Source organism: Pipistrellus kuhlii, unplaced genomic scaffold (genome assembly GCF_014108245.1).
Source record: "Pipistrellus kuhlii isolate mPipKuh1 unplaced genomic scaffold, mPipKuh1.p scaffold_m20_p_14, whole genome shotgun sequence".
Classification (NCBI taxonomy): Eukaryota; Metazoa; Chordata; class Mammalia; order Chiroptera; family Vespertilionidae; genus Pipistrellus; species Pipistrellus kuhlii.
Window position 1 is genome coordinate 21,695,025 of NW_023425449.1, and position 25,970 is coordinate 21,720,994.

Consider the following 25,970-nt stretch of genomic DNA (forward strand, 5'->3'; position numbering starts at 1 on the left):
ATCTGACAAATGGTATAGGCTTAATAAGCCCTCATTTAGAAACGGAGTCAATAAAAGTTGAACACCAAATCAAAAGCAGAAGAAGGGTTTGGTTTCCAGTAATCTTTTGCCATTATTCTTGAGTAATGTCAAACTCTATAAATATTAGTATAAGTTCAGGTATAGCTTGATTTCAAATTATAAGCTTAGCTATGTGTTGCTAGAAAAAAAAAAAAAAGGATAAAATCCTATACTGAGTGGAAAGTGGACCCAGAGATACATTTTAATTGACATTCACAGATCACGGTGGCAACTGCTGAGAAGTATTTTAATCTTATTTTCATGTTAATATTTGACCTTGATGGCTTGCCTTTTGCGCTACATCCAGACAGAAATGTCCAATAATGAAAAACAAGCATTTGTAATTGGCTCAGTATTCCCTTGAAAGAGATTATAAAAAGTAAAAGTGGGAGGTTCTACACTTTTCTCTCTCCTTTTTATTTTTTGCACATAAAATTTTTATTTTCGGTTAATTCAAAAGGAAAGAAGTTACAAAAGTAAAAAGTGACTACCTCTTGGCATTAGTTGCTTCAAGTATGATTTATGTTTAACCATATTGTCTTGCATTTACAGGCACTCGGATGTAAGATCTCTCGATAGACCACTTCTATATCGTTTCCTATATAATTGGTACAAATATGTGTGTCACTGCTTTTGAAAAAAAAATCAGAGGGTTTTTTAATCAAACTCCAGAAATGTGCTTTGGAAAAAGAAGTCCCTAAATAAAGGCTGAAGAATCTAAACTATTACAAATGCAAAACAATTATGAATAAATTTTTTTGTGCTCACATAAAAAAAAAAAAGGCTGCTGACTTCATCTAACTTGAAAAAGAAGCAGCCCACAAGCATTCCTCAGATGATAGTATTGGCTTCATTTAGCACTTAGTAGGCATTCAACCCCTTGAGTGAATAAAATGAGCACATAAGCATTCCCATCACTCAGTAGGGCAGAAGTTTAGCCAAAGACATGTAGACATTATACTGTTATAGGTAATTAGATGGTGAATGTTTATTTAAAAACTTCCACAGAGCCTGGTGCCAACTTGGGGCTAGTGGAAGGCCTTGGCTTTATGTAAATCTTCCCAGTCACAAAATGGTTTTACACTGAGGGCTCTGTTCAGACATGGAAAATTTCTTAATGGATGAATGACTTACAGATTTAGCTGATTCTATCTAATGCTGTCATAATGCGACCCATTTAATAAATGTCCCCAGACAAATGGCCTTGTAAAGTTAGGCTCGGGTATCTGTATTTTAAATATTAGACTAAAAATGTATTCAGTGCAAAATGAACCATAAGAAATTGATGTGGACTGTTCAAATTCCAACCAGAACTCATCTTTCAGCATGTGCTTAAATTTTGGAGGCTTTTGCATCCAGGGATTAATCTATGGAATGGGGAGACTAGTAGTACTGCATTATGCCTCATTGTGGTGATCTGAAGATTAAATGATAGAGGCTAAGTCCTTAAGCTCGTGCCTGGTACTTATCCTGTTTCCCCAAAAATAAGACAGTGTCTTATATTAATTTTTGCTCCCAAAGATGCGCTAGATCTTATTTTCAGGGGATGTCTTATTTTTCCATGAAAAAGAATACGGTACACATTTATTGTTAAATGAAAATAAAGGAAATTTATTACCTGTATACGGTATGATAGTACGATAGTTGTCAACACAAACCAGACAAACTGTGAATCCTACAGTATCAAGAATTTACTCATTTATTCAATGACAATCATGTCATCATCTTCTGGAACAACATCATAACAATCCAAGTCCAGAATTTCTCCTGGTGAATTTCTTGTGACTCCATTTCTTTCAGAATCAGTGGACCAAATCTCTCATGTTTAGCCTAGGGGGGCCTTATTTTCGGGGGATGCCTTACATTTCACTCAGAAGGAAACCTGTAAGTAGGTCTTATTTTCGGAGGACGTCTTATTTTCAGGGAAACACGGTAGTAGGGTTTCACTAAATGTTTGCTGCTGTTGTTATTGTTATTTGCCAAGTTTTTACTCAGAACATTAAATATATATGATTATTATGTAAACACTACTATGATATATCTGCCCTCAATACTATATCACTTTCATTTTGATTCTACATTTTTGGCCTTTGAATTATATACTCCTCTACCTTAAAGAATTCAATTATGAAAGAGCTGTACATATTACATTAAAATATTTATTACTTAAAATAACTATGTTCCGGGCACTGCTCTAAATAATTCCCTGTATTAACTCATTTTATTATTATAGCTACTATTATTACACTAATGAATGCCTACTATTCAGTAGCTACTATTATTATATTAATTTTACAGACAAAAAAATCTCAAGACCCTAAGACATTAAATAATTTGTTCAAAATGAATTAGCTTGTGAGGGAAGGACTCAAGGATTATACGATAGTATAGCTCCAAAGCCTCCTACCCACTGTGTTTCTTGAAGTATCTTTGCTGCTCTTGCTGTTCATGAAAACCAACAATCATGTTCTTTAAAAATGTTCTAATTTTAAAAACCTAATTTTTTTAATGGTCACAATTTTGTTGTATGGCTGCCCTGCAGAGACTAAGATATTATACCCTTTGGTAAAAATTTTTTAAAAAATTAGCCTGAAAAAATAAGATCAGTGAACCACACACATATTTCTTCAAATAACATAGTTCTTGTACATAGACATAAGAAAACATGATGCCTTGATTCATGGATCTGCTTTCAAAGTTAAAGGGTAATTGTATTAATCTTGCAAAACTCACTTGGGGAAGGATGTTCGCGGCAAGACACAGCTCTTCTTAGATATATTGAGAGAAAGCTTGAGTTTTTCTCTTGACTATGATCTAGGGCAGGCTTTTCTGTGATATTGCATGCATCGTTGCTAACCTATTTCAATAGCCCTAACTACTAGGGTATTCTCTGTTTAATCCTGGGATGAAACAGTATTTACTGACAGGTATGAATAGTATTATGTGGGAGAAAATAAGGCACCAGGAGTTTCCAACTCTTGCTTTAAAACACCACTTGCTGAAGGAAGGTTGAAGATTTAAAAAGAAAAAGAAAAAAAACTTGATCCTTCTCCCAGCTCTCTAACTGATGACACTTTTAATATGTGAGTATAATATAAGAAGAAATATAATATTAGAAGTAGTTGGGTCATGATGTTAGTATCAGCCCCTAATGATAGTATAATGATGTTTCTGTATATTTCAACATACATATTGAGTTGTTGCCAACATACACTAATAGAGCAAGACTGTCTAAATATTTATGGCATGATCAATGGCTTAAATAAAAATACACTTAGCCCAGCTTCTCACAATACCATATGTGACTGTCATGACACTTACCATGTTGAAAACAGCTTTTATGTGCCTGTTTCTCATTCCCTGGAAATTCACTGAGGGCAGAACACTTGGTGGTTTTGTTTATTTTTGTATCCTAAAGGTCTACATGGACTCTAGCTTATGTCCTACTAAAGAGAAATTTTATGAATGTATGCATGAATGACTAAAGTTGGAATTAATTCAACAAGCCTTTATTGAACACCTGCTATGTGCTCTATATTACAATAGGGGACACGGAGATGAATAAGTGGTTCTCTGTCCTTTGAAGAACTAGCAGTCTAAGGAGAAGAAAATATAAATAAATGTATTGTATGGTGGCGGACATGCTATGAAAGAGAACTAAGGGATGTTGCAGGATTACAGAGGCACTTGGGGTAACCATGATGAACACTGCTGGGAAGGTTTCAACAGAGGCGTTAAGAGTCTTTAGGTGGTGATGGGAAGGGGAGTTTTGATAAATATGGGCGTTTGCATGGTAGATGGAGAACTGTAGACAAAAACCTTAGACCATTGTGTCTTTGAGTAGCTAATTGGTTTGATATTGTTGGAATTACTTTTTAATTTATTTTTGGTAATGTTACATTATAAATGTATTGGTGTCCTATTATTGATATATAATAAGAAATCATTATAGCTATAAACACAAGGTATCTATCTTTTATTGAATGACAATTTCACTTTACATTTCAGTTCCAGTTACAAATGTTTGATATTGTTTGTTCTACATCCTGGGCTAATAAAGACAAGTGCTGTGAACTACCAGGCCTGGTAAGAAATCTTCGTTCATTATTGGGACTGTTCTTCATTAAATGTTCTAAAGTTATATTGGGTTTTCTCTGAAAATGAAATGCTATTTTGCAAAATTCATGTCAGAGATAATTCCAAAAGAAATACCTAACAGGTCCATTGCTGAAGTAATTATCAATAGGTCCAAACGTCTTATTAAATGTTTATGTCCTAATAACTCAGTAGCCATATGAAAAAAAAATGATGTACTTATTTTATTCTTAAATAACCAAATTACTTAATGGGATGTGTGTGCCTATTGGCAGTGTACAATTGCTTAAATCTTGGAATCTAATGGGACATTTCCACCTCACTTTGTTTTTCCATATTGATTTTTCTCATGGTACTTGCTACTAAACAAGCGAATGCTGAAAAACCAGATTTGCAAATATGTAACATCATCAAAATAGTATTTCAAAATCTGTTGTTGAAACTGTGAACTACTTTGAGCTGGTTGCTCATACAAAGTCCATTGGGTATTTCTCTTTAGTTTAAAACATTTACATGCTCCTGTGACCTTGTCTTGGTGCCCAAGGGCACCCTTGACGCACAGTTTTGGAATTGCTCTTATAAGCTATATGACCTATGTAGTGGTACAAGAAAAAAATCAAACTTTTTCTTATTAATACCATGTGTAATTCATAAGGGTATATATATATATATATATATATATATACCCTTATGTGTATATATATATATATATATATATATATATATATAGGCAGATTCATATCTTCAGATCCTTAGATCCTGAGCTGAAATGGATGACACACATCATGGTTGAATGGTAGTCATGTCTTAATAATTAAATGTGGAGAATGGACATGGAGAAGCCATCATAAAGTCTGAGTGATTTGCCTTCTTAAGATCTTACAACAAAAATCACATCATCTATTGCAGGCAGTAAATTAACATCAACTATGTTTGAGAAGGAAATACTCTTTCTTTAACAAAATAAGTTTCTAAGTAGTTTCTGTGGTAGAATTTAATCACAGACGCTGTGATGTCATACATAAGTATAGGTAGATTGGAAATTGGAAGGGCAAATGCCATGAATCCAACAGTGTGTCAAGCAAAATGTGATCACCACAAAATTCTCCAAGAGAATAAATATGACCTCCTATCTCAAAGCTTTAGGTTGATGCCATGATTTATTTTACCCCCCAAACATAGAATGGGAACAATAGTTAAAATTGTTACAGAGAATTGATGATGATTTAATTTTAAAAATTATATATATATATTGATTTTAGAGAAGGAGAGGGAAAGAGATAGAAACATCAATGATGATAGAATCATTGATTGGCTGCCTCCTGTATGCCCCCTCCTGGGAGTTGAACCCACAACATGGACATGTGCCCTAATGGGGGAATCAAACTGTGACCTCCTGGTTCATAGTTCAATGCTCAACCACTGAACCATCCCAGTCTGGCTGATGATGTTTTTAAGCACTGTTTTTATTTTGTTTGTTTTAATATAGATGCAGTTATTTTGGTTGACTAGACCAGCAAGTTTTCTTTTTTTCTTTGAAATGGGAAAAATATTGTAACACAATGTTCATAGAGTACTACTGCTCCAACTGAATTAAATAGTAAGGTGGTGTGGCAGCTATTTTATTACACCCACTTCTGCCTTTCTTTCTTCTCCTGGATTCCCAAACAGGTTTTTAACATCCTTTAATAATGATGATTGTCAATGACTCACAGGACACTCATTCATTATTCTTTAAAGAAAATATTTTTGTGGTCGGGAGAAAATATTTCTGACTAATGCTCACTTTAAAGTGTCTTAAGTCAAAGTTTTTAATAGTTGTGCTATTTTTTTCTTCTCAGAGGGATGAGGAGACTTGCCCAGACCTTCCACATTCCTGCTCCTGTTCTGAAACCAACAAAGGGGCTCTGGGACCAGCAGGCCCACCGGTAAGACTTGCCTAGTTGGGCTTAAATGTTCTTTAATAATATTTAAGGCTATCACTTGTTGTGTGTCTGATATATGATCTCCATTGTGCCATAATCTAATCACAGAGATGTTACATAACTTGCCTAAAGAACACAGCTTGGAGGATTTGGTCTTCAGATCCATGTCTCTGTGCCCCCTAGAGATGATGCTCTTAATCACTATGCAAGACAACCCTCATGCTGCTATATATTCAAAATGTTCCCTTGAAACTCCTGTGGTTTATTCTCAGTGTGAATGTTTTAAATATCTGCCCTCTACTTATACCTATAATATTTCCATGCCTTCGTCTTTCTCATTCTGTTATCAAAATTTATGTATGAAGGGAGGGTTTTGAATTTTTCAGAAAAAGAATGTCATCTGAGCATGACTAGAACTTTCTACAGAGAAGGAGAGGGAGGAAAGAAGGGGAAGAAGAAGGAGGAAGAGGAGGAGAAGAAAAAGGGAGGGAGGGAGAAAGGGAGGGAGGAACAGAAGGAGAGAGAAAAAGAAAACATATTTTCGTAAAATATAAAATACATAAAATTTCACTATCTGGGTCTTTGTATTTAGCATCATAACTCTTTTGTAATATGTTTAAATGTTCATTTTTTTGTCTTACCTGCTAAACTGGGTTAGCAGTATTTCTTTGATATAAGTATGCTACAGCTGGTGTCTGGTTAGGGAATAAGAATTACATCAGGGCAGAAGACAAAGAAAGCAGGTAGAAGGTGCACCAGCAAATACAGAAGCCCAGGAGAGAGATTCTGAAGCCTGGCCAGGGTCTGTACCTTGGCCTCCTGGAGGCGGCCAGCCCAGGTGGCATGTGAGCAGTAGGTAACCCACTCTGGCAGCTGGCTTGCAGCGGGAACCTTCACTCCAGGTTGGTACCAACAACAACCTAACGTTCCGCATTTCCTGAACTGAACATAAATGAAGAGAACCTGCTGACTGCATTTGAAATATATCCCAGCAGTTTCTCCTTTATCTTTGGCACATAGAACATTTTTTCAAGCTATGAATGTAGAACCCAAACACATTTTAAAAAAGATTCTTTATCCCCAAAAAGCAAATTTGTGGTAATAGTAAAAACATTATATTTAAATTGCAAGATTTGGCCAGTCATTGAATCACTGTGAACCTCAATTTCCTTGTATATACAATAGTACCCACTTCTTTAACTGGTATTTTGAGGAATAAACAAGCCAATATGTATATAAGGATTTTGTGCATTATGAAACTTTAATTAAATGTAAAGAGTTGTCTTTAGTTTAACCTGGAAATTGAAAACAATGATTTGTTTTCAACTTTTTTTTTTATATCCCAAAAGTATGTCTTTGAACTTTATCAAGGCTAACTCACATTGTTTAGTTTATTTGTTGTACCAGCTGTAAAGTATTCCATTATATAAACTACAGTTTATTGACCTATCCCTGTGACAGTATTATTACAGTGAACATTCTTTGTATGTCTCTTTGCAAACAAGAGTGAGTGCTCTTGCAATAACACTTAGATTTGTTGGAGAAGAAGGAAGGTGCATAATCAGCTTCATGAAGAAATCCCAAATTGCTCCTTGGTGTGATTGTCCCAATGTCCTCTTCCCCAAATTCTGTATGAGAGCCAGTTCCCATGCATTTCATTCACCAAGACCCTTTGATGTTGCCAAATACGAATGCCTTCCTTTATCTGATGATTATAAAACCCTGTCATTGTTATTTTGTTTTAAATGTCATTAATTTAATTTTAATAGGACTATCCCTCCATGCTAGTGAGATGATGCAGTTTTTCATGTCTCTTAGCCATTTGGACTTTTTCCTATATGAATTACCTGATTATAAACATTGCTAGGTTTTTATTATACAGGCTTTTTTTCCTCACTGGTTTATAAGTGGCTTTATGCACTAACCCTTTATTAACAACTAGAGGCCTGGTGCATGAAATTTGTGCACTTGCAGGGGCTGGAGTGGTTCCTCAGTCCGGCCTGTGCCCTCTCGCAGTCCAGGAGCCTTCAGGGGATGTCTGACTGCCATGGAGGTGGGAGAGGCTCCTGTCACCAACACTGCACTCACCAGCTGTGAGCCTGGCTCAGAGCTTCTGGCTGAATGGTGCTCCCCCTGTGGGAGCACACTGACCACCAGGGAGCAGGTCCTGCATTGAGCGTCTACCTCCTGGTGGTCAGTGTGCATCATAGTGACTGGTCGTTCTGCCATTCGGTTGGTTTTATTATATAGGATATGGTTTGAAAATATATTTTCCTGGCCCATGGATTGTTTGTTGTTTATGAGAACTTACACTGTCTAGAAATTTTAATTCTATGTAGACAAATCTAATATTTTTGTGAGCTATTGTTTATATTTTCATTTATTGCTTCATTTAGTCATAGTTTACTTAGAAGTGCTTTTTTAAATTTTCAATTATGTGTGCAACTTTTATTTTTTTCTTATTGATGTATTAATTTTATTGTACTTTATCAGGGAAGATAGTCTGTATAGTACCAATTCTTTGATATCTGTTGATTCTCTGATATTTATTTTGTGGCCTTTTGTCCAGTTTTACAGAGTTTCCCTATAAGTTTTAGGAGAATGTGTTCCCTAATTGTGAAATTCTGAATTTTAGATATAAAGTCCAGTAAATGAAATTGTAAATTTGCATAGTTAGTATCTTCTTTATCTGCATTAATTTTTTATCTTTCGATTAAGAGATAGATATTAAAAATCTTTCACTCTAATTGTCAAATTCTGTTTGTAATTTCACAATATGTATAACCTTTGGGTGTTTCTTTGAGAGAGTTGATTCTCCTGTTTGTTTTCCTGATGATTTTACTCATGCTGTCTTGTTTCCATGTATATTTTGTGATTTTTTTTGGTTTTGTGTATTTGACTTCATGTTATTTGAAACTTTGTCTCTGGGACTGTTTTTGAGCCCATGTTTCAAACTCTTTCCTCCAGAGAGTATTTGTGCCTGCTTCTGCTAAGTTCCTGAATATATAACCAACTGGAAACTACCTTAGGTTTAACTTTGAAGTTTTGTTTGATCCTCACAAGTAGGGTGAATTCTAGTGCCTATCTTGTATAGGAATCAGCTGCTGGGTAGCAATTCTTAGGGGAGATAGTTCCTCCTCCTGCCGTAGCTATAGTGAAAACAACATCGTGGTTATCCACCTACTGGTGGGCTACTTCCACTTCTAGCTCATTCAGAGTGCAGCCTTCCAAGTTTTTCAACTTTAATTAATGTTTCATATTCTACCTTCACTCACCAATCACAGGCCCAAGTTCATACTTCATTGCCTTTTGTGGGCTATAGAATATAAGCTTTGCAGTAAACCTCAACCATCTTCCCAATCTTTCCCTCAGGCAGTCTCAGTGCACATGCCTGCTGCTCTGGTTTTTTTGTTTCTTCTTCATTCTTGGTCCTTAAAGATCCAGTTCTTAATTATAATCATGTTTATTTTATTTTAAAAGGCATCAATAAGCTCTTTTTAGCTGGAGGCTTTTCAAGTTTTTTATTTGCAATACTTCTGGAACAAGTTATAAGATATTTACATATGACCTAAGAGTCAAACTTTGTAATGAGAAGAAAGCAGCAGAGAAGTAAGAGGAGAGGGTTGAGCTCTGACTTGTTGAGAAAAACAAAGCATGCAAAATGAAGAAAGGCTATTGACATTTTAAAATATTTAAAGTATAATAAACTATTTAAGAAATAGTACCTCAAACAGTATGTAATAAACCCTGGGCAATGACTAACATAGTTGTGATTATCTTCTCATTCAAGAATTTATACAGTAGTATTATGTGCCAATAAAACTGTAAAGAGCTGTCTAGAGACATGAAAGAGCCATATTCTCTTTGCCTGGACTAATCCTTCCATATTAAAAGATGGAATCTTCTATCCACAAATATTTGTTGAATACTTATCATGTGCTCAGTGTTGAGGGTCAGGGTTAAGATGGCAAACAAGTTAAAAATGTAAAATGGTCCCTGGCTTTTAGACATGGTGTCTGTGGAAGGAATATCTGGGAGTCAACTAGTCATAATCATTTAAGATCTGCAAACAGAATTAAAGAGTTGGCCAGACTAGGTATATTACTTGGGATGTGGTGGGCTTGCTGCAAGCAACAGAAAATTTGACTAGCACAGTGGTGAAACCATTAGGACATTTGGACATTGATAGTTTGCTCAGTAAAAGATTTAGAGGAGGCTGATCCCAAGAGAAAGGAGGCTGCTCACTAACTTCATTGAGGACTCAGATCGTTCCAGCTTTCCAATTTGCTTTTCTTTGGCTTGTTGCTTCTTGATCAAATTGGCTGCAACTGGCTAATATGTCCATTCCTAGTTGCGAGGAGGCTGGGAAAGTCAATATCTTTTTTAGCCTTCACAGTATGAGAAATAAAATGGAAAGAAGTCAGGAAAGACTCTTTGGTAGCCAGCCAACAATATCTGCCTCATCGGGGGGAAAATATGTGCATTATCTGTAAGCGTTAAGGATGTAGTATTCAAATATATGAAGAATTCCTGCACAGCAAAGAGAAAAAGACATGCAATCCAGTAGAAAACTAAGGTTATATATATAAAATGTTGTTGTATTGAGAGAAAATGCAAATGGACAAGCATTATGAAAAGATGCTCAGTCATAGCAGCTTTAAAAGAAATAAAAATTAAAACAAGAGTAAGGAATTCTTGCCGAAACCGGTTTGGCAAGGGAATGTATGTTGGTTGCGGGCACATCCCCGGTAGGGGGTGAACAGGAGGCACTGGTCGATGTTTTTCTCTCATCGATATTTCTGGCTCTCTATCTCTCTCTCTTCCTCTCTGTAAAAAATCAATAAAATATATATTTTTAAAAAAGAATAAGGAATTCTTTTTACCAATCAGGTTGGTAAAAATGTAAAGTTTGACATCATATACTATGGGTTAGAAAACTAAGGACCCTCTTAAACTCTTGGCAGATGGCATAGCTTTCTTTGGAGCACAATTTGATAATGTATTTGCATACTCATTAAATTTTATTTATAGTTGTACTTATTGCTATCTTAAATGTTGAACATTTTTACTTACTAGTAAATATTAACATTTCTATTTAAGGAGTGTTTAGGGATGTTAATTGTGTTATTGTTTAAACAGCAAAAATTTTGTGGGGAGCCTCCTACATTTCCAATAGTGAAAGAATGGTTAAAGTATTATTATGCATCCATCCATGGCTTGGACAGCTATGCAACTCAGTAGGAATAAGTTAGATCTAAATGTTACATTATGGAAAAATCTCTAAAACATTAAGGCAAAAACTCAAATAAAAAGTTTGATGTCACATCTGCAATTTACATACATCAAATTATACCACAAAAATACTATAGGTAATAATTTCTACAGATACATATATACATGTGCATAAAATGAATTATAGGATTATATTTAAAAAGTCTTGAAGATAACCACCAATTGAAATTGGGGGGGAAGAGAATTAAAGTGGTCAAAAAACAAGCTGGGAGAAAACGTAAAGATCATCTGATGTAGTCTTTTCCCAAGTGATACAAACCCATGGTACCCACATGATTTTCAGTAGTCCTGGACATATTAGAAAATAAATTAGAATCACATAGTGAGAAAGATACTGCATTTTCAATGGTCTTTTAATCCTGCTCAGGTGAAAATGATATTCTCAGTCTGGTGCCAGTATGACCAGTTGTCATTGGTATAACCATTCTAATATTTATTATTCCCTTTTTAAAAAGTATATATATCCTTATTGTTGAAAGTATCACAGACATTTCCTCTTTTTCTCCTCATTGAACCCTCCCCCCATGCCTATCCCTTTTTAACAAAGAGCAAACTTGTGACTCAAAAACTTCAATAGGAACAAAATCTAGCTAAATTGAATAACATTATTTATAATATATCTTTAAGGTTACCTTCTATTCTTAGCAAGTAATAACTTTTTCCATTCACTGTAGTGCTATAAATTTGCTTTTAAAATTGATTTAAGTGAAATAGTGAGTCAATTAAAAATATCCAAAGGTTATATATGCACATATATATTTATACGCATATATGCAAGGAATATATATTTACAAAGAATACAAATACATATATACATATTATATGTTTACTTGTACCATATAAAGAAACATGCTATTACATAATCTCAAAATTATAGTATAAGACATACAATTTGAGATTAGAGACATATTTTATTATTTGCATCCATTAATAGTAGTAGTTATACATCACTACATTTTTTCAAATACCACACTTGGTTTTTTATTTTAAAATATTTGACATAGAAAGTTGCTTCAGTCTGTGAAATCAGTAGCAGGGAAGCTGGGTCTGCGTGGTAAATTTCCAGTTAAGGATCCTGATGAGCATATATCATTACACAATGTGTTGGCCTTGATACAAAATAGGAATTACATGATCCATATTACTAAGGAAAATGGATGGAATAGATGACTTTAAGATGTGCTAATAAGTGCTTTGTGCTAATACATAACATCTGTTTGCCAGGGTGGTCCAGGACTCAGAGGACCGAAGGGCCAACGAGGAGATCAGGGTCCAAAGGTAAAGTTCTCAGTCTCAGAATTTCTATACTTCTCTCTCTCTCCCCTCTCTCTCTCATAACTAGCCACAATAATTTTGATGTTCGGTTTACCCTTTGCGATCTACAGGGCCTTACATTTTTTATCAAAGTTGTGTCTAAATCTTTTTCATTATTCTTAGACATGTGGTGGTGGTTGTTGTTGTTTTTAAAATCAATAAGAACATTTAATAATGTAGTAAAAAGAAAGATTTCCAGGTTAGAAATAGTATCACTGTTCTGATTGGTTTAGACCTCTCAATCATTCTTTTTTCCCTTTATCTTGTATTTATTTTGTATTATAAACAAAGATGTTTCTTTGGGAGAATACTGAATCACAACTAGGCAGCAGTCCCTCCCAGGTAATTTTTCAGGTTGCAAATTCCTTCTTTCTTCCCACCATGCACAATTCCTCCACTATGCATAATCAAACACATGGCTCTATTTTCCATTCTCACTGCTCAAGGCCATTATGAGAGGTGGTTCAGGTTGTACACTGTACAAAGGCACCAGCCAAGAGGCCCAAGCTGTGCAAAGCTATGTCCAGGCACATGTTTTCCTACTTGGCAGGAAAGCACTCAAGGGATGGCAGAAGCCAGGCCACTGAGTTCAAGCTTCACCATCTTCTCTCTGGCATTTGGCAAAACTTCTAACTGGTCTCCTGGCTCCACTGGCATGATTTTCTGATTGATTTTTCACATCTTCTCCCAGATCCATTCCTTTAAAGTTATACTCAGCCATACTACACTCTTAAAACCTACCGTCCTAGGCTGTTTGCCTTGAGAATACAATTCACCTTCCTTGGCATGGGATGCAAGGCCCTTTATAATTTGACTCCCCATCTCATTTTCATCATGATCCTTCACCTGATCTGCTCTCCATCTACTTGCTTGACTTACTGCCTCAATGTGGTTACTTATTAAATTTGCATAGTATTTATTCTTGGAGAGGAGGACATTACAATTTTTTTTTTTTTTTTTTACTATAAAATTGGAAACAAATGGCCTGACCATGGTGGTACAGTTGTTGAGTGTCAACCTATAAACCAAGAGGTCACAAGTTTGATTCCCAGTGAAGGCACATGCCCAGGCTCAATCCTCAGGGGTATGCAGGAGGCAGCCAATCAATGGTTCTCTCATCATTGATGTTTCTATCTCTTTCCCTCTCCTTTCCTCTCTGAAATCAATTTAAAAAATGTTGGAAACAAATGAAGCAAGGTAAGAGAGAATGTGGGAGGAAAGTAGTAAATGAAAGCAGGCTGAAGATAACTAATCAGGTACTAGTTAACTCAAAACTTAGACCAGAGATAGCTCATTTATTTTGTTTTATTTTCTGAAAGAGTGATACACTTTCCCAGGCATAGAAATGATGTATCTTACTAGGCTTCATCTATTATTTGCTAAGAGAAGCTAGTGGTTTGAAACCTTCTTTTCAGACAATGATACACTGGGTCTTCCTTGGTTTCACCTGAGGACAGTGCCAGTGAGCTCCTGTGGATGCTGGCTTCCTCCTCCCAATACCTCTAACACCATGATCTATCTATCTATCTTTCTTTCTTTCTTTCTTTCTTTCTTTCTTTCTTTCTTTCTTTCTTTCTTTCTTTCTTTCTTTCTTTCTTTCTTTTTTACATTCTCACTGGATGATGGTTCTGATCATGAAGACATGTTAGGAATTCCAAGGTGTTTGATATCAAGATTTACCTCTTTCCTCTAATCATTCCCATGAGTTATTTCTGTGTGATGATTTTGATGAATCACAGATGCAAGTCTTTAGTGGTCTTAGGAAAAAGTCTTGTTGGAGAGAGGATGCCCACATGCCCACCAAGGTGGACAGTGCAGGAGCAGATAAACTATACTTTCCAAATGAAAAGCCCCAATCTGTATTACTTTTTATTTTGTGGCTTTGAATTTCAGTTGCAATAAATATTAATAATTTAGAAGCTCAAAACAGCCCTGTCACTGTTCTTTCCTAGTCATTTTTATCTTATACTTTATAGAATAAAATGGGACCATCTACATTTTGTCCTTCTACCCCATTCCCAATTTGTCAGTAATATCCAAACAATATATTATTCAACTATTATAAATATTATTTAATATTTGTAAATTTTCTCCATGCCTCTTCCATCATATTTTTAAAAATCTAGCTAGCTCTCTCTAGGTTTCATTAATATTTCATAGTGATTTTATATCCTTACCTCAAAATAATTTACTTTTGGGGGGGTACATAAATATTCATAGAAACTTTATCCACAATTGCAACAACAACAATAAAAAACAACTGGAAATAATCCAATATATCTTAACAAGTAAAGGAACAATTTTCTGTCTATCCATGCAATGGAATATTACTCAGCAATCAAAAGGAACATATTACCAAAACATGCCAGACTCTGAGTGAACCTCAAAACACTGCCATGTGAAAGAAGCAAAATCATAGGAGCTCATAATGTAAAATTCCATTTATACACCCAGATTATTATTGACCCACAGATGATTCCTGTTCCTCTAGGAATGCTATAAAATTGTTCTCATTAGTCACCAATCACCTTCTGTACCAAAACATGTTAAGGTTGTGGTTTGTCTTAACTTATTTGAAATCTCTACAGCATTTGACATGACTGTCACATCTCTATTTGAAATGTTTGCCTTTTGTTGGTGTCACAGAACGAGAAGAATGACAAGGAGATGAAATTGGGGATAAGTAGATTTTCTGCATCTATGATTACAGAGATATCTAATGTTAGCCAAACCACAAATTCCAAACTATAGAACCAAAAGTTGCAAAAGTGAGAGGAATGTCTGATTCTGGGAAGAAAGGAAATTAAATGATGTAGAGGCTAGGAAGTTCATTCAGTGACCACTGAAGAGATGAAGGGTGGTGACAGGATCATAGGATGAAGAAAGCAGAGGGTGGGTGCAAAACCTCCAATGAATGTTGAGGAATGCCCATGAGGTAGGTAACTGACAGTAGTGAAGGTGGAGAGAGAATGCAGTTCAGCTGGATGGTATAAATCTTTACAGACCAGGAGGGTGGTCTTGAAGCGTTTATATCTTTTGGATTTGTTATGTGTGTGGGAGGTCTACTAACTCAACATAATTGGCATAGCATTCTTATTTATGAAAGAAAAAAAACAAAGTTGCAGCAGCCCCTGCATGTTTATTCTTGATTTATTGATGACATTTCGTCTGGGAGGTGAATCATCAGAGGTTTAGTGTCTTGTGATCCCATGAATATTTCTCGTCTTAGGAAAATTTATTTAAGGAAATACATTATCAGTGTCCTAAGCAGAAATATCTTGTGGGTACCAGAGGGTCTAACTTACCTCTGGGATGACTTTCCTCTCTTGCCTTACAGGGACCAGATGGCCCTCGGGGTGAAACAGGCCCTCCAGGACCTCAGGGTCCCCCTGGACCCCAAGGACCAAGTGGTCTGTCCATTCAAGGAATACCTGTGAGTTGTGTGTAAACATTCAGATAGGTTTTTGTTATTTCTCCATGAGTTATAAAGAATGAACTTTTGTCTTCTGTGCCTTAATTATGATTCTTAGCCCTTATCACCTCTTACCTACAAATAAGAAATAAGAGTAATGACTGAAAGTTCATTCGTTAGTCATTATTTGTTGTTGTTGTTCAATGATGAGGTCTTTTACTAACACAAGGCTGTCGAGTATATATATCCATGAGTAATTGGTCTGTAGCATAAAAATATGGCTTGACATATATTGCCCTTTTTCTTGTTTGACTAAGTTCTTACCATTAACAAATGTTAAGTTATCCATTATGTATTTATAGTGATTATGGATATAGATGTATGAAAGTCTTTTACTTACTATCTTTATCTCAATGAGCATCAAAGTACAGTACATTAAGTATGAGTTTTAGATGATAAATGGTGTACTTTTTATATCCTCATTTCTTTTTAAAAGCTGTTTGGACCATTGAAAACAAATTTAATTCCACTCAACTGATTTCCATTAAACTTACAATAGAGATTTGGATTTATTGAATAAAACCAATCACTGTAATTGATATTTGAAGCAAACAGATCTTTTGAAGCCATTTTAGCATTCTTTCTGTGTACATGATATGTTCCCTAACTAAGTTTTCTTTGCCAGGGTTATTTTCACGTTTTAGAAAGCATCAACATGCCAACATGTGCAATTACTACTACTAATAATAAGCATTTGTTGAGGTCTGTGTTTGCTTTTCCATTCTTATAAATTTCTAGCCAAAACAAAACAAAAATTTATATGGATAATGATTTTAAAATCTAAACTATAAACAATATTGAAATGTCCAAGACTCCCCTCCACATATTTACTCTATGGGCTTAACCATATTGGACTCTATGTGCTATGTTTAAACTATTATGATATATAAATATTCAGCTTACTAGGAATGCTTACATAAGTAGTTTAGCATATGTGAGAAGTGAAAATGCTGTATTTGGATGTTAGTGTGAAGCAATTTTATGTTGAAAATATTAGAGCAGTTCATGGAGAAAAAGGAAAGACAAAGTATTGACCTATGTGAACTTAACCCCATGTACTTTTTGGATGTTCAGGGAATGCCAGGTGAAAAGGGGGAGAAAGGAGAGACTGGCCTGCCTGGTATACAGGTATTATTTCTGTTCTTTTTAGTCTATTGCTCTTAGCTCTAGACTAGAACTAATGGTGGGGGGCGGGGCAGGGAGAGTATATTTCTGAAGATAGCTGGAATCTTGGCAATAAATAGTTTCTATTTTAAAGATGGTCGGTCTGTATTCATTTACCTCATGCCCCCTCTAAGGGTCATACTGATGGTTTCAGGGTGCGCCCTGGTGGGGGGCATTCCTTTCTCCTGGATTCTGAATGGTCAGTCACAAAGTTCTCACCTATTAGGTTTGGTGGGAAGCCTTGGTCTGTTTCAGGGAAGCTTGGTGAGAGGATAACTGGTTTCCATGGATCTGACTCTTATCTTGTCCTTGCTCTATATAGGGCATCCCAGGAGGCATTGGCTCACCAGGACGTGATGGCTCTCCAGGCCAGAGGGTAAGGATTACCCAAGGTTGATTGTTAGCACAGTAGATTCCTCACCAAGTCACCTTTTGCTTCTGGCAGGTTTCTGTGCAATGCAGTCTATAAAACCAGGTTTTTTCTTTACTTTTCCCTTCTGTCTATTTACAGTCTATCTATCCTGCACCTACTTCCCTTCACTGACATCTTCTGTTTATTAATTTCATCAGGATCTGGGAACTTTCATCAAACCTTCCCAAATTAGCAACACCTCTTTCTGAAGGTATTCACAACTTAAATACATTTTCCACTGAATTGTATGTATTGGTTGAGCAGATTTTCTAAATTTTTCTAATTCTCACAGCACAAACCTAAAGGAAATGAAGAATCATGACTCAAAATTTAAATATGATGATGATGATCCTCTTATTTAATGTATGTCGATTATTTTTTTAACTTGTTAAAGTGGACAGCAGCCAAAGAAATTATAAGGATGGTTAGAAGAGGGAGAAGATAACATTTAGTATTTGTTCATCAGCATCTTCACTGAGCCAGGTTTGAGGTTCTTGTCCTCACAGATGTGCAGCTTAGTGGGAGGAGCTATAATAATGCTATGATAGGGAATATGAATTAAGAGATAGAAACTAGCCAGGTGCATGAAGAATGTAAAACTACAGCAAGCAGAGAAAATGGCATATACAAAGCAGTGGACATGAGCAGAGTTGTGGACATTTCCAATATTGCACATACGTCAGTATGGCTGGAGATTAGAGTGCAGTGTGTGTTTGTGTATGTGTGTACACCACAGACATGTGCTTAGAAGTGGGGAAACTGTCCAAAAATGAAACTGGAGAAGTAAGTACATACTCACTGAAATCATTTATTTTCTTTCAGAGTAAGAATTTTAGCGTTAACAGAAAGGCAATAGGAAGTCTGAATTTTCAGCAAGGGAGAGAGAGACTGGTCTTTCCTAAATGACCACTGAATTAGACATGTAGGCAGCTCCACAGTTTCTCTCAAAATGGAATTATATGAAGTTGCAGCCACTTAGATCCAATCCAATGAAGGCCAGACAATATGTTGGCATTCAGTGGTGCCTTTAGTATAACTTACCTGTTAGGATAAAAAACAATTGGCTAGAAGACTCACTTCTCTGCTCAAACAAGGCTTGCCTTCAGCTCAGGGTATCTATACTACTCAAGAATAAGGAGATTGCTTTTCCTATAGAAAGCTAGGTATGGGACCTTAAAATTTTCCATGTTCTTTTTCTCCCTCCATCAAGCTTTCATTTGCTTAAAAACCCAGTTTAGTCTCTGTCCATCAAATGGAATTACTCAGTCTGCAAAGCAGGGCCAGGTGGATGTATCTAAAGGAGGCATTCTCTGAAAGTTAGATTTATGTAGGTTTCTTGTACATGTGGAAGGAGTGTCTACAAGTATTTATATGTTTTGGCAAAGGGCTTAGGCTAAGATCCTGTGTGGTTACCCACCCAAATTCTTTCATGATTCCCAAAGCTCTGAAAATGGCAATTTCACTGATTTGGTTCAGTGAACTGACTTGATTTATCCATGCCTAGAGTCCAATGTTGGCAAAGAACTCCCAATTCAAACATATTGGATTCATGTTGGGATCATTTGGTTTTGGAATTCTTTTTTTAAAAAAAACCAATACACCAACACAGACTTTTTGTAAATATTTTGCTATACCTCCAAACACGTTTTCTTTTCTAAGATTAAAATCTTAGTGCTGTAATTAAGTGATAAGATATCTGTATATGGATTTTATTTTCCTCTCTCCCTCAAGTTAGAGAAAAAAGGTTCAGGGTATGTCCAGTTCCTACTTTGAAAAATTCTTAGATGGGTATGAAATTGCTTTTTAAAACTGGTTTTCAGAGGATAGATACTCATTCTTTTAGGGCAGGTTAAAAATAAAAAAGATTGTGGGAATACTGTGACAGTTGTTTCAGAAAAGATATTTGAGGGCAATTCTCTGTGCCATTCACAGAGAACAAAATATGATGGTGTTCCCTGGAATTATGTAATGCCACTGCTTTTTGCAGAAAGGAGTATGTATATATTTTAACATCGAATATCTTATTTAATAAAAGATTCATTGAGCACATATCTTCTTTTTTTTATTGAGTTTTTACAGAGAGGAAGGGAGAGGGATAGAAAGCTAAAAACATTGATGAGACAGAAACATTGATCAGCTGCCTCTTGCACACCCCCTACTGGGGATGTGCCCACAACCAAGGTACATGGCCTTGACCGGAATTGAACCTGAGACCTTTTAGTCCACAGGCCAAGGCTCTATCCACTGAGCCAAAATGGTTTTGGCTCATTGAGCACATATCTTAATTGAGCATGTACTATGTCCCATGGACTGTACTCAACTAAGAAAAGTGTCCATTAATGCCTCCCGAGGGGAAGCACCCAATGTGAGAAACTTTCTATATCTAAGGAGGCACTATGTAGACCTGGAGAAGATGGAAGGATGGGGTAGTGTCGAGGGCAGGACTCTTCTTTTGGCCAGGAAAACAATCTTTCTCAGAGACAGTTGAGAAGGAAGAGAGATGGGTGAAAACAAAGTTATTTAGGTGTTTCTGATGTGTTCAGCCAGATAACCTTTTAAGAAAAGTAAAAGATTTAGCCGAAACTGGTTTGGCTCAGTGGATGGAGTGTCGGCCTGTGGACTGAGGGGTCCCAGATTCGATTCCGGACAAGGGCATGTGCCTTGGTTGAGGGCACATCCCCAGTGGGGTGTGCAGGAGGCAGATGGTTGATGTTTCTAACTCTCTTTCTCCCTTCCTCTCTGTAAAAAAAAAAAAAAAAAAATCAATAAAATATATTTAAAAAAAAAAGAAAAAAAGTAAAAGATTTAAAACAATTGGGTAGTTATTTAGCAGGGCTGTAAATTCAAGATTTTAGGAAGTCCCAGACCAATAGACATGGTTGTAGGGACAGATCCAGGTCTTGAAAGCCTGGGCTTTCTGGGACAGCAGGAGTGCCCAGGGGTTCATGGTTAGGCAGGAGGAGGGGGAGGGACTTGTTGAAAGAGTCCAAGCACAAACACTGATTATTGTTCCTGCTCTTCCTTGAGCCAGCCTAAAAGGCAAACCTGCAATTGGGAAGTAAAAATGAAAATAATCACAATAACAAGCGTGGCACAGAACATACAGAGCAAACCCAGCACACAATGAGACTGACTGCCGACATGCCCAGGAAGCCACTCCCAGGATGCTGCCCAGTTCAGCTCAGTGTCTAGGGAATCAAAGCACAGATATTTTGTTTTTTCATCATTGTAAGCATTCAATGACTTACAGTTACTGCGACTTCATTTGCTCTGATCTTGAATGAGGGCACAGAAGGAGGAAGCTGGGATAAATGTATGTGATGCTGTCCAACCAGTGCTCCTAGCTCCTTGGAAAGCCTCAGGGGGTCAGTGAGTGAGGTGTGCCATAGGAGAGGTGGGAGATTCCTTACTGCACATTCTTCTTTCTTTTAAATCTTCATCTTCTCATGGATTGTTAAGAACTCACAGCCCAAAGCTAGTACCATGAACTTAGAGAAAGGTTAGCACCTCTTTCCTGGACCTGGTGCTAAAGTTACCCCTTGACTTAGTCTGGAAGAAGGGAGAGCTTAACAAAGAATAAAAAGAAGATTAAACATCTCCCTTTTAAACAGGGAGCCTGTTTTCTAGTGTTTCTAGCTTATTCTGGCTTTTCCTATGGGAGATCTTTGTTCGAGGAGACATCTCATATTCCACCCTGGGCCTGAGGCCACAGAGCAAGTCCAGCCAAAGTGGACTTCGTTGACCACATCTCAGCCTCTTGCTGGGGAGGTGACAGAACACAGCGCAGGACCACACTTTATAAAGCAGCCCTGCAGACGCAGCGTTAACAGCTGAATGCAGTTAGGCAGCCAGCTTTCACTCTGAGACTTTCCAACCACCAGCATTCTTGTCTGGTTTTTCTTTTCTGCTATAAATCTCGCCACCTGCCTCTTCCCCCTCCCTCCCACCTCTTTTCTTGGTGTCTGTGACTGCAGGGTCCACCCTGTGACCTTGTGTTCCTCTGTAGGAGGGTGGATTTCTCAGCATTCACACTAGACATCCTGGCGATCCTTAGAGAAACTATGAGCAGCCAAGACATAGGTTATAAGCATAAGAACTGAGAGAAAGAACTGAAAAAAAAAGAAAAGAAAAAAGCAACCTCTTTTCTAGTTCTGCGTCTCACTTATATCCAAGATCACCAGCTTCCAGTCAAGCACTCCCAATAGAAGCTTTAAACATTATTTTCATTTTCAATTCTTAATGTGATCACATGAAAAGTCAGAGGGACAAGAAATAAAAATGAAAATGAAATATATAGTTTATGGCACCCAGAAGATAGTCATTGCTCTGTGATACAAAGGATATTAGTTTTTAAATTCCAAGTAAACTTCATTTAAATTGCTTCCTTCCCCCAGGTTATCGCTATCTGTATCTCCACGCCCTTGCCATAACCACAGCTTTTCTTTCTAATCTATAAAGATGAAATGCTGTCTTTAAAAAACAAACAAAAAAAAACCCTTCTACATATGGATTCTGCAAAATCTGTGAGGTTATGAGAAGCAGGACTTCCCAGTGGTGAATGTTCTAGACTTACACTATTAGCTAGACCTGAGTTTGAACCCTAACCATAAGACATTGAGCCAATTGCTTTATATTCCCAACCATCACTTTCTTCATCTGTGAAGTGGAAAAAATAATATTTGACTCCATGGAGTTGTTATGGGGATTCATTCATATAAAGAATTTCTATATAAAAATTCAATTTTTGCTGATATTAGTACTAACTTTTTTCCACGTAACCCTAATGAATCAGGACAGGGTACTATTTTATAATGCCTGTTCTTCACATATTAAGATGCTTCAAATGATTTTAAGGACGATTTTTAAAAATCTCAAGGAAAAACAAGTAGTTTATTGTTGGTGTTTAATTTTCTTGGATTTGACATTGAAAAGACACTTAGAACATACTTCCTTTTTTGTGGGTTTGATGTATACAAGGGCCATATTTGTGATGACTGTCTCATTTCATCAAAGTCAGTTAGATTTAAAATGTACTCAAGAAATTGAACTTGAGTCAACTATCTGGATTTAATTCCTGTTGTAAATGTTAAACAGTGACAAGAGAGTTATCTAAAGAGTATTTTGTTAAGTGCTAAGATCCATAATCACCCCCGTGAATATCTTCATCCATCAGAAGAGGAAATGTACCATACCACCACAAAGCTAATGGGGAAAATGATTTGATTTTCTATTTTGTGGGTTAGGTGGGATTTTGCAAAACACAGGAGAATCTCCTCACAGTCAGCCACAGTGATAATAATAAATGCAACTGGGATTTGGAAAATTATTTGAGTAAAAATAGCAGCAACCACTGTCATTCATTACTGACAAAATGCAGGTGCTTTACAAAGGTTATGTTCTCTGTTCCTCAGAATAACCTCTAATGCTAGCACTGTTACCCCATTTTACAGACAAAGAATTGCCTCAAAATGGAAGTATTAGAACAATGCCACACAGCTAATAAGTCTTAGAGCCAAGATTATAATTCATCTCCAACCCTGCACGCTGTCCTTCCATGGAATGATGTCAACAGAGATCACTGTGGGATTTCGTGAATGTAGAAAGTCTCCCACAAAGACGTTTAATAAGCAGGACCCCATTGCTGAAGATATCTCACCTGGCATTTTGGGGCAGAAGGAACCCAGTCTGGGTTACTTTCTTGGTAAAATAGAAGTTTATATCTCACCTCTAAGAATGTATTTCTTTAATTATTTTAAACCTTTACTTGGATAGTGGCACATCTGGGGGAGAACATTACTTAGGAAGTTAATTTTATGTTATTACAGGCTGTAATGATACTTCTGTTGGGGCACAGGATACAAATAATATGTGCCCTGCACTCTGGTTCTGATGCCATCCTTCAGGGTCAGGCCAGACACTGTTTTAATAAAACAGCAGTTTTGCAGCTTAAGTGATCAGGTTGTTTCATGGTTTGCTTTTTTCTTTTCTTTTTTCTTTTCTTTTCTTTTCTTTTCTTTTCTTTTCTTTTCTTTTATATGAAGATTATTTGGCTTCAACCTCAGAGATTCAGATATGAAAGATCTTAGACATAACCTAGAAATGTATAATTCTAAAAGGCTTAATGATTCTGATAATCAGCTAAGTTTTGGAATCACTGGATAGCATATTATTATTTGTTTAAAATATATTTTTATTGATTTTGTACAGAGAGGAAGGGAGAGAGATAGAGAGCTAGAAACATCTATGAGAGAGAGTCATCGATCAGCTGCCTCTTGCACACCCCCTATTGGGGATATGCCCGCAACCAAGGTACATGCCCTTGACTGGAATCGAACCCGGGTCCCTTCAGTCCCCAAGTCAGCGCTTTATCCATTGAGCCAAACCGGTTTCAGCTGGATAGTACATTATATTAGGCCTGCTATATGTTAAAACGATTTCTTAGGTGTAGAGTATTGCTGGTGTTTCTTCTTTTAATTTACTGAAGTCATTGCAGGTTACTCTTTACACATGTAATTTAAATTATATATGTATATACATTAAATTATATGTGTAATGTATACATATATGTACATATTAAAATAGTATTGTATATATAGAAATATATGCACACAGATAATATACAAACATCTAAGCACATATACATAAATGTTTGTGTGTGTATCCCTGAAGGTTCCCCAGTGTGACTCCACATGAGGTCTATCACACATAAGGATTGATCTTGGATCTCTAGCTGGGCCAGTGTTTACAGAGCCTGTGGCTTTTTGCTCCTTGGCCTCTTAATCTGGTGGTTGGTCTTAATCCTTTGCTGCAAGTAGCAGCCTTATTTCTCATGGCTGACTGCCACACCGTCTCTCCACTGTCGCTCCTAGCAGCCCAGAGCCATACCACAGGACTTAAATTGTGCATCAGGAATTTCTACCAGTATTTCTTTATCCCTCTCTGCTTGAGTTTGGTTTCTTTCAACAAGCTCATCAGATGCCAACTGCTTACAGACCCCACTCGACCTGAGAGGGTAGGATAGGTGTTCCCGAATCTTCAGGTTAGTTTCCATGGTTCACCATTGTGGGTTTCAAAGCAGGCACGAATGGTGAATAAGTCACTGGGTCTGAGAGCTCTTTCTTGTAGTTACATAAACACACATATTCTAGCTTTGGACTTTAATTTCAGTTACAACACTATTTGCGGTTACATCAGTTTCATCCTTTAGACACCACAGGTACACTACCTAGAAACTAGAAACTTTTTAAGAGCCTACAATAAATGATTATGGTTGGGCGAAGTATATATATTTGCTCTAAAGTATGGAAAAGAAAACCGAAAGATGGAAATTTGTAAATGAATAATTACATGTCTATAAAGTGATATGCTTTGCCAATTTCAGCCACAGTTAAATTTAGCATTCATTTGATAATTAGTGATTTTGAAAGCAAATTTTAGGATAGATTTCCTTTTGCTGATGAATTATCGCCAACCATAACTTAATAAGTCAGTCACAGCCAAATCTTTTCAAAAACAAATTATAAAAATCCTTTCAAGTTTTTATAGCAAAAATTATTTTAATGTGGGTTGTGGGTGCATATTAATATTTTGAGATGGGAATCCTAAAAAAAGAGAAATGCCTGGAACTATTCATGTTATAAAATGTCCCTATTTGTGGGAGGCTCATTTCATGCACTTTAAAAAACATATTTATCAGTTTAAGTAAATTCCCACATTATGTTTATCATTTAATTTATTATTCCTTAATATTCATTTATTATTGTTAATTAACAAGAGTTTCTGCTTTTTAAATTGCTTAATCCATAAACACACTTCTCAGATTGCCCCCCCCCATGTAAAATGGATAATTTATAGATATAGAAATGTTTTGGGAAATGCAAACACATTTTTAGCTTATAGGGTTGAAGACCATTCAGTGAGCTTTATCTTAAACTGAAGGAAGGAAGGAAGGAAGGAAGGAAGGAAGGAAGGAAGGAAGGAAGGAAGGAAGGAAGGAAGGAAGGAAGGGAGGGAGGGAGGGAGGGAGGGAGGGAGGGAGGGAGGGAGGGAGGGAGGAAGTGAAGGAAGAAAGGAAGTGAGGAAAGAAAGGAAGGAGGGAGGGAGGGAGGGAGGGAGGAAGGAAGGAAGGAAAGGTCAGCTTTTGAGGATGCTCCTCACGTAGGAGAACAGAGTGAGCAAACACATATTTGGACTTGATCATATTATAGCACTAGTCCCTCGGCCAAATTTAGCTTCA

At 36.5% G+C, this 25,970-nt stretch overlaps 1 protein-coding gene across 3 annotated transcripts in view; it reads left to right on the forward strand.

The window, feature by feature from the left end:
- The window catches only part of COL14A1 (collagen type XIV alpha 1 chain), a 175,504-nt gene that overhangs the window by 112,269 nt on the left and 37,265 nt on the right, over window positions 1–25,970 (forward strand). For all 3 annotated transcript variants that reach the window (XM_036436874.2, XM_036436876.2, XM_036436877.2), the window contains exons 35-40: window positions 4,069–4,146; window positions 5,997–6,083; window positions 12,597–12,650; window positions 16,024–16,119; window positions 17,233–17,286; window positions 17,645–17,698. In XM_036436874.2, coding sequence (XP_036292767.1) covers window positions 4,069–4,146; window positions 5,997–6,083; window positions 12,597–12,650; window positions 16,024–16,119; window positions 17,233–17,286; window positions 17,645–17,698 — 423 coding nt within the window. The remainder of the gene's footprint in view (window positions 1–4,068; window positions 4,147–5,996; window positions 6,084–12,596; window positions 12,651–16,023; window positions 16,120–17,232; window positions 17,287–17,644; window positions 17,699–25,970) is intronic.